Source organism: Petromyzon marinus, chromosome 15, assembly GCF_048934315.1.
Source record: "Petromyzon marinus isolate PM22_M1 ecotype Great Lakes invasive population chromosome 15, UKy_Petmar_22M1.pri1.0, whole genome shotgun sequence".
NCBI classification, from domain to species: Eukaryota; Metazoa; Chordata; class Hyperoartia; order Petromyzontiformes; family Petromyzontidae; genus Petromyzon; species Petromyzon marinus.
Window position 1 is genome coordinate 5,197,025 of NC_133681.1, and position 10,005 is coordinate 5,207,029.

A 10,005-nucleotide genomic window follows, 5' to 3' on the forward strand; every position below is an offset into this window, starting at 1 on the left:
AACAACACCGATGACGATTATCTGCACCGGTCCTGGGCCTCTCCTAGGTCGACTCAGCCTCAAATGAGTAGCTGGTTGCGTTGTGTAAACATCGCCAGCTAGGGAGGCAAAGGCGGTCGGGCGTGGTGCTGGCCACCCACCCCGCCGTTTTGCCGTCCTGGCCTTTATAGGTGCTTGCTAACAGCACTTGCCCCTAACAAGCACAAATATTATACACGAACTGTGGACCGCTATTGAACACAGACAGTCTGGGACACATCTCCAGCAAAGGTTTTATTGTTGACAACCAAGTCAAACGAGTATTCCTGCTCACACGAGCAATGGGGTAGCGCCCTGGGTAGTGGTGGAAATCGCCCCTTCGCAGGCCCAATATGCCCAGAAGATGACAGCTAATGACTCGCCACAAAGCGGTACGCACTTGATCGACCCCGGAATGATGAAATAACTGTTAGTAGACTGTGTAAAAACACTAGCTCCTGGTTTTTAAAAAAGTTAAATATTACATTACATCGGGGATACCACGTGGTAAAAAAGTGCACAATTTTAAAGAATAAAAGTTACTGCATGTCAATGCACCGATCCACGGCTGCGTGAAGGTAGCATCCACACTTCGTGTCGTTCGTTGGGGGGGGGGGGTTGACCATACTTCACCACGCAAGTCGGTTCAAGTTGGTGAAGGGGAGATGGGGAGGCAAAACAGGATCGGGTATCACTCGCATCTAATGTTCGCCGTGGCCTGGAATCGAACTGGAAGCCGCTGGATTCACAGCGCACTGCGCTAACCAATGCGCCACGGCTCCCACCTTGAACAATATCAATTAACATAATTACACGTTTTATTACCGTGTTCATCGGCATACATTATGGTACATGACAACAGAAGGTTCGGAACCTCTCTCGCTCTCATCGGCTATTGGGGCATAGAGCCGCGCTGCTCGCGAGCAGCTATGAAGTCCGGCACGGTACGCAAGGGGGTCTGTGGCCAGCACCACGCCCGACCGCCTTTGTCTCCCCCTCAGTGGCGATGAGGCCCCGCTTCCATTCCCGCTCTCTCCTTTTACATCATCATCATCATCATCGTCAACGATTGCACTTGTAAAGTGTTAACCAGTGGACTACATCATCATCGCCATCATAGCCGTCACCATGATGATATTCATCACACTTGTAAAGTGTGGATTAGTATCTGACATCACAATAATCGTCGTAATTATAATCTTACTCAACCACACTTATAAAGTATCGGTGAATGCATGACAACATCGCCATTATCAGCATCACCATCAATTAGTTTGGTAAAGTGTCAGCCAGTATATCAAATCATCATCATTCTAAGACAGCGCAAGTTCACTTGCAGTATCATCATCAATCACTTTGGCAAAGTGTCAGCCAGTATATGACGTCATCATCATCATCATCATTCTAAGACAGCACAAGTTCACTTGCAGTATCATCATCATCAATCACTTTGGTAAAGTGTCAGCCAGTATATGACATCATCATCATCATCATTCTAAGGCAGCACAAGTTAACTCGCAGTATCATCACCATAACCACCACGACCATCAATCACTCATCCCTCCTGCTCCTCCTGCGCGTGCTGCTCGTGCTGGATCTCGATCGCCACCGCCCTGGATCTCCGCACGCGGCCCGCGCGCTCCTCTCGCCGCAGCTGTCGCTCCCGCCTCTCGCTCAGCGCCTCCGCGCGCCTCGCCGCCGCAGCCTCCTCCGCTGTTGCCGCCGCCGCTGCCGCTGCTGCCCCTCTCCCGTCGCCCGCGTTGCCCCGCGTGCTGCCCACGCTCAGGATGAGCCTCTCGAGTCGGGCGGGAGGACGGCCCGAAGGCGCGTCCGGCACCTCCATCGGTTGTGTGCGGGGAGGGCAAACAGTCATCGTCGTCATCATCGTCAGGATCATCACCGTGATTTTCACATTGCCATTGAGTGTATCATCATCGTCATCATCATCAGCAGCAGTAGCTGCAGTATCATCATCAGCAACAGCTACAGTATCATCACCTGCAGTAGCAGCAAAAGCAGCTGCAGTGTCATCATTGTCGGCAGAAGCAGCATCAATAGCTGCAATATCGTTTGCATCAACAGCAGCTGCAGTATCGTCAACATCAGCAGTAGAAGGAACAGCAGCTGCAGTATCATCATTATCAGCAGCAGCTGTAGTATCGTCATCATTCTGGACAGCATCATCGTCGTCGTCATAGTCATCACCCCTATTTGTCCTAACAGATTGCGTACAGTCACCCTCCACACGACGACCCGCTGTGTGGATGTGCTCGTCGACAGACCGTGTCTCAGGACCCTCCCCCCACACTGCTGGCTGAAGCGACTGTCGCCAGGCTCAGCATGACTAGCAGACGATAACAACACGTAATAATACATAATACAATCTCCTAAGACCCCGGGAGCCAGTAACGTGACGACCTCGCGAACGGAGTGTCAGCCCTCACCATGACGTCAAAGGCCTGGCCTCCCCGCACCACGCGGGGGGTGCTCTGGATGAGACCCTGGGCCCTCAGCTCCTCCAGGATGTCGTTGGCATCTGCACGGGGCATCGTCCCGGGAATCGGCCCATCGAGTGGACGCCCTGGGATGTGCGGGGGCGGGGGGGGGGACGAGAATGATGGGGGGAGGGGGGCCAAGGTGTGACATCACTTTCATTGATCTCATAACTGTTCATTGAGGTCATTGTCACGCACTTGGGTGGGAGGGATGACATCACCACCATCATCTCTGGTGGTGACGGATAATGTATACCTGAGCCCATGAGGGTGTCCGTATCCAATGTTTTTTTTATTTAATTGAATCCAATATTCATTTGGTTCTGTAGGAGGTGGTGGCCGAGTAGCTTATGGTTCAAGGAAAGGTCAGAACCCGAAGCCAGGATCGTCGAATGTCTGGGTTCGAATCCGGGTTTCAGCCACCCGCTATTAAATTAGTTTATCGAGTGTACTGAGCTAATAATGGTCTCAGGTAGGTTACCAATGGATACACCAAAGAAAAAAAACGTTGAGTGTTACTAAATCCCAGCTCTGATAATTATTAAAACAAATACGTTTTAATTGATATGCCATGCACACACTTTGCAATAGCAATACAATGTGCACCCTCGTGGGTCTTAAATATATCTGTCGATGTGATCGAATAAATAGTTGCATCGCATCAGGGAAAGAGAGTGAGATGAGAGGTAGGAGAGTGCGTGGAGGGGAGTAGAGTGAGATGAGAGGGGAGAGGTAGGAGAGTGCGTGGAGGGGAGTAGAGTGAGATGAGAGGGGAGAGGTAGGAGAGTGCGTGGAGGGGAGTAGAGTGAGATGAGAGGGGAGAGGTAGGGGAGTGCGTGGAGGGGAGTAGAGTGAGATGAGAGGGGAGAGGTAGGAGAGTGCGTGGAGGGGAGTGGAGTGAGATGAGAGGGGAGAGGTAGGAGAGTGCGTGGAGGGGAGTGGAGTGAGATGAGAGGGGAGAGGTAGGAGAGTGCGTGGAGGGGAGTAGAGTGAGATGAGAGGGGGGAGGTAGGAGAGTGCGTGGAGGGGAGTAGAGTGAGATGAGAGGGGGAGGTAGGAGAGTGCGTGGAGGGGAGTAGAGTGAGATGAGAGGGGAGAGGTAGGAGAGTGCGTGGAGGGGAGTGGAGTGAGATGAGAGGGGAGAGGTAGGGGAGAGCGTGGAAGGGAGTAGAGTGAGATGAGAGGGGAGAGGTAGGAGAGTGCGTGGAGGGGAGTAGAGTGAGATGAGAGGGGAGAGGCAGGAGAGTGCGTGGAGGGGAGTGGAGTGAGATGAGAGGGGAGAGGCAGGAGAGTGCGTGGAGGGGAGTAGAGAGAGATGAGAGATATTTGTTGTCGATCATTCCCCATCCCACCCCATGGTGCTGTCTCTCCTTGGACTGAACTCTCAGCTGGGATGGTGGGAGGGTGGGGGCAGAGAGGGGGGGGAATGGAGGTGCGTGAATTGGAGGTCTCTTGTGACCCTGCAATAACCTTAGCTGTGAAATCGATGGTAACAATTTGGCGCTGTAACTATGTTGTAAAATACGATGCGGGGTTAGTCCTTATTACAAACATTGCCCCCGGACGCGTATCTTTTAGTGCCGGGCATGACAACCTAATCCTGGCGAAACTCCGTACTCGAATTGGAAATGTTGTGGGTTTACTCTCCAAGACACAGGTGTACTAATTGGCTGTGTCGGGTGGTAGCGGGTTTAACGACACATTTATATTTATACGATCTAACCCCCAAAAAAACCCTTAGTATGGATAGCCTGATCCCAGTTTGTCCATGAGCTCAGAGCAGAGGTTTCTCTTAACAGTATCTGGGGAGGTGGCATAACTTTAGCGGTTCCAATTTCTTTCTGTGGCTGACAACAGTGAATCATTATCTGATAACCAATTGAAGCCGTCATGTTCGCTGGCGTCACGATAATTTTTTTTCAAAAATTGAACGTTTTACACCGCAAATAACTACATGCCCATATGTATGTTGAGCTTCTTCGCACTGTACAATCGGGACTACACGTGGCAAGCATCGGCCCCTACTAAGGGACACGTGGCAGGACACCTTTTGAACGAGAGATACGAGACTTAATGAGGCAAACAAGCAGAATAAAAAAAATACATATTATTATAAAGACTAAAAACGTATATTATTTTATTTTAAGATGTAAGGCCCACTGAGCTATGTAGCTATTTTTCAGAAGCGACCTGGCCACAATTTATAGCTCAACGAAGTGGCTTATCACGTGGAAATTTATAGCAGCCACATACTATAAACACGTAATGATTCTAAATGTGGAGGGGAAAAACCGGAGGACTTTGAGGAAAAAAAAAACTCCACGCTTCCATGGGAGGAGAGGGACAGAGAACATGTAAACTCCAAATACACATATTATTTGGGTCTTTCGGTAAAGTTACATAGATAGGTTCAAAGAAAATAACAAAAACTACGACGTTTCGATCGCAACACAAGCGGTCGTCATCAGGAAAATGGGGTTAGCTGCTAAAGGCAAACTGTTTATAAAGGTTTAAAATGGGCGTAGCCCAAATGTCAGCAGCATAGGCGGGGCAGCTAATGTTAATGTGAGTGATGGGAAGCGACTGGGAAGGTGGTGGGTTTCCACCAATTAAAGGGCTACCAGGTAAAAAGAAGATGGGTACAAACTTAGCAATCATTGGAAGGACGTTATCAACCAGTTTAAGTCATAACTGGCTGTGATGGTCCCATCCTGCCTTCCTTCCGATCGTAGTTATTATTTTCGACTCTCCGATTTTATATTAACAGGTTAAATTTCTCACACTAACATAGCCACCTTCGCGCGCCGACCTAGAGGTGGAGGCCGCTCAACGATCTTACATGAACACGCTAATCTCTCACATTAACATGCTAATCTCTCACATTAACACGCTAATCCCTCACATGAACATGCTAATCTCTCACGTTAACATAGCCACCTCAGCACACTCGTCGTGGAGGCCGCTCACCGATCTTATATTAACATGCTAATTTTTACCTGGTAGCCCTTTAATTGGTGGAAACCCACCACCTTCGTGATCGCTGCCCATCACTTACATTAACATTTGCTGCCCCGCCCATGCTGCTGACATTTTGGCTACGCACATTTTAAACGCTTGTGTGTTTCGATCGACACGTCGTGGTTTTTGTTATTTTCTTTGAACCTATCTACGTGACTTTACGAGAAAGACCCAAAGAATATTAATTCCTGCAGTCACGGAAGCTTTAAGTCGAGATCCAAATACGCAGCAGGCATCAGGGGTCACGATCTAAACCCACGACCTCCTGCACTGCCATGCGAGGTAGTTAACGTCTCGCCACCGTGGCGCGGTGGGCTACGTACTGCAAGCTTCCCCGGGGGGTCTTCTGTCATCGCAGCCCAGGCCGCTGTCCACCGTCACGGCCGAGTGCGCGGACGTGGCCGATGCTCCGCGATCCTCATCCTGCGCCTTGGACTCGCGCACCTCGAACCCGCGGCGACACAGGGACGCACGTTACCGGAGTCGCCGAGTCCAGACCAGACACTGCGCTGTAGAGGGTGCCTCAAAAAAATGTTAACGCTTACATGGGACTGTCGTTTTTAATGGAACAAGAAAGGAAAATACACTGAGTGACGAACACTGCTCTCGTGGTTTGTAATTATAACCAGCACCGGTGAATTACGGGATAACCACTTGAACTGAGCGGCAGCGCTCAATTATGCGACCTGCCGTGGTACCCATATCGGCTCTGGATCGTGGAGCACATGCACGACACAGAGGCGTTTTTTTAAGAATGACAATGATCACACATTGACTCCGAGATCGTACACACGTCTCATCTTATGTTATAGCCATGGAGCGCCTTATGTTCGACGGAGACATCGTGGGTTGATTTGGTCGTAAACATTGCAGAAGTAAAGATTCGCACCCACTTCCCGTATTCTCCGGAACTGCCGTAGGACGCATCCCCCACCGTCCCCCCTCCCCCCTCCTTGTATTTGGGAGTTGCGTCTTATAATCCGATAGATGGGTGTTGGAGTGAAGTCATACATAAACACAGAATCATAATGCTGTCACTGATGCGTCATAATGGTGCTGGCCACCCAACCCCCCCCCCTCGTGCGCCGTGCCGGTCCTCATAGATGCTTACTCGCCAAGAGCACTTGCCCCCCAAAAGTCTGTTAGAGGCAACACGGAGCGGCGGGGGGGGGGGGGGATCTTTGTCTTTGTGTGTGACCAGGTTTGCATAACTTGACGCCAGACAACACATTTGGGGCGCGTCTTACTTTCCGGAACGTCCCACGAAGCGCAGAATGTGCAGCCAGCTCGCGGTGCTCTTGGCTGGATACATCGCGTACCCTTCGCTTGTCGTTCCATGCCACGTTTTGCTCATCCCCGGGCCCCACCAATGCCTTCCTTGATGACCCGCAGCCCATGTCTGAGAAATGTAGCCAGCGAAGGACCTAGGCAGGCATCGGCGGTGTCCTAGTCCGGCAGACAAAGTACGTGCTACACAAACACACACACACAGATGCGCAGGTATACTTACTCATAGAAAAAAAAGATAGTTCATTCTCCTCTGCTGCTCTCACAGACTGGAATAATTAATCAGACAATTGACCTCTGTTATATATCTGTACCTTCATGTAAAAAGTGCAGTATTTTATTTTACACATCACATCAGCCACATGATTTTGTGCCAGCGGATAGTTTAAGCAGCATTGGTTCAACGCAAGCAAACTCGGGACCGCTTTGACGTTCACTGTCTTCATCCGCAGAGTCAGGCTTGCTTGAACCAATGCTGGCGAAATTCCAGATGTTACAGGTAAGGACTCTCTCTCTCTCTCTTTAAGATATGGGTCCTCGTCGGGAACTCACTTTTCCCCCACCGTTCGTGCTGTCGACGCCATGGCCCTGTTCAAGTCCAGGCTCACAAACTTAATTTTGACTGTCCGTCTTCTCTATACAATACACAAGGATACTTGTTTCTGCACAGCAGCTTTAGATTCGGTCGCGTTTGGACGCTATGTGAATCCAACTTGCAACGTTCCATTATTGTACACGGACACGCGGAGGCACAGACACACAGACACAAATGATTCACAAAGTGACACACAAAGCCACGCAGATGCGCACCCATCGAGACAAGGAGACACATACGGAGACACACATAAGAGTCATGCACGGACGCACATAGCCAGTCAAAACCACAAAAGGCACGCAAAGACACGCAGATAAACTCACACAGACATACAAAGACACACATACGGTACACACATCCATTCCAACATACAGAGACAATTCAAATACATAACTCATAGAGACAGAGAGATACAGAGTCAGGCACAGATACATACACAGAGACACAAAAGCACACACACACACAAGCACAGACACACACAGCGACGCACACAGAAACACGTAAGCACGCGCGCAACAAGGCAGAATAACGCACGCACGCGTACACAGCCACATAAAAAGACGCAGAAACACGCACACGGAGCTAGACGTCCGATCTTCGCGCCTGCCACGGTCAACTCTAAACCTTACACTTGCACTCGTCCAGCCGGGCGATTCGCCCGCTGCGTTCGCTCTGCGTTTGAACTCGTCAAGAAGGAGAGCAATTCGCATCCTCGTTCCCTCTACCACCTCCCGTCGCTCGGTTGCATTCTCGGGATCGCACGGACGCCCTTCCTCGTTGCCGCCGTCCGTTGCCACAATAGATGACGTCGCCTTTCATAAACTTTTCAAGCGTCGCCGATGATCGCTTTCGCCAATTGCGAGGCCTCGAGAAGCGAGGGCGCGCATTGTTCCCCCGCGTCTCCAAGACGAACAACGTCCCCCACCCCACCACGGGAGTGTTCAGTGGCGTAGTAACTAACTACATTGTCAGCGGTGTAATAGTTAACTACATTATCAGTGTAGTGACTAACTACATTATCAGTGGTGCAGTAACTAACTGCATTATCAATGGTGTAGTAACTAACTACATTTTCAGTGGTGTAGTAACTAACTAAATTTTCAGTGGTGTAGTAACTAACTACATTATCAGTGTAGTAACTAACTACATTATCAGTGGTGTAGTAACTAACTACATGTTCAGTGGTGTAGTAACTACATTATCAGTGTAGTAACTAACTACATTATCAATGGTGTAGTAACTAACTACATTTTCAGTGGTGCAGTAACTAACTACATTATCAGTGGTGTAGTAACTAACTACATTATCAGTGTAGTAACTAACTACATTTTCAGTGGTGCAGTAACTAACTACATTATCAATGGTGTAGTAACTAACTACATTATCAGTGGTGCAGTAACTAACTACATTATCAGTGGTGTAGTAACTAACTACATTTTCAGTGGTGTAGTAACTAACTACATTATCAGTGGTGTAGTAACTAACTACATTATCAGTGGTGTAGTAACTAACTGCATTACACTGTGTAACACATTTTTTTGTTCCTGGGTAGTAAGTGTTATTTCCTAATTGCTTATACCTTAAAAGTACAGAAAATGGCTATTATTCCCTACAAACTTTGCTTTTGTGACCAGCATGGTGATATTTTGAAATGTACCTATTTTCTAGAACATTCCAGATAGATTCAGTGCTGAGTAAAAATGGATTAACTTCTAGAACATTCTAGTAATATAAATAGTAGTATAAATACAGGGGCCTTAAGCCCACCAGTTCAGTTTAGTTTCAGCTGCCTAAGTGGATACATATCTGCATTTTTCTGAGATGGCAACAAGAGGCTGCAAGCATCCGGCAGACGCATTTTGCTATGTCTTCGGCCAATTTATCAAGACAATAGCGAAAAAGTTCTCTATGGAAGCATCTGCTAAGATGTGTGAGGCCTACAAGGCATATTTCGGCATGCCTGTCAGGGATCAAGACAAACCCTGGGCACCTCATTTCACGGGCGAGCAATGCAAAAAATACTCGAGGGTATAATGGACAATTGTCGCTCGGAATGTTAGGTGATACAATTTGTAAAAAAAAAAATGTTTTTAAGTTTTACATTTTAAAATGTTTTACACTTTTCAATGTTATTGTAAAAAAATATATCATACGTGAAAAATGTTGCGAGAATCTCTTACACGTTAGTCATGGGTTGAAATAAATGTATTTTTGTAGGATGATATCAGAGGGGAAAAGAGAGCCATGAAGTTCGCTATCTCAAGAATTTGGGCAGGAACCCACTGACCACTCAAGCAACCGCTACTTCTGCATGGTGAACCCTTCCAAACGTCGGACTGGCAAGAATGCACTTGCTATCACATATCCGGACCTTCCTGTCTCGCACGGTGGCACCTAGGCTATCTTATATATTTCTGCTCCTCTTGCTTAATCACATCGTTACATATCTTTCTGTTCCTTTTACACTGTTGTTGAAAACATCTCGTGGTGGTTGTAAAGGGGCACCCCAACTCGTAGCTTTAGCCACCAGAGGGAGGGGGGCACAAGCCACCCCCTGCACCGATGCTAGCTCCGCTACTGAGTGTATGTGTT

General features: G+C 48.5%; 1 protein-coding gene across 1 annotated transcript; it reads right to left on the reverse strand.

Moving 5' to 3' along the window:
- Positions 1-260: 260 nt before the first annotated feature.
- Positions 261-8,374, reverse strand: STMND1 (stathmin domain containing 1). The gene is made up of 5 exons (XM_032954512.2): positions 8,043-8,374; positions 6,779-7,001; positions 5,855-5,975; positions 2,463-2,599; positions 261-1,855 (listed from the first exon to the last, which is right to left on the reverse strand). The coding sequence occupies exons 2-5, from the start codon at positions 6,926-6,928 to the stop codon at positions 1,574-1,576; spliced, it is 690 nt and encodes a 229-aa protein (XP_032810403.1). The 5' UTR covers positions 6,929-7,001; positions 8,043-8,374; the 3' UTR covers positions 261-1,573.
- Positions 8,375-10,005: the final 1,631 nt, after the last annotated feature.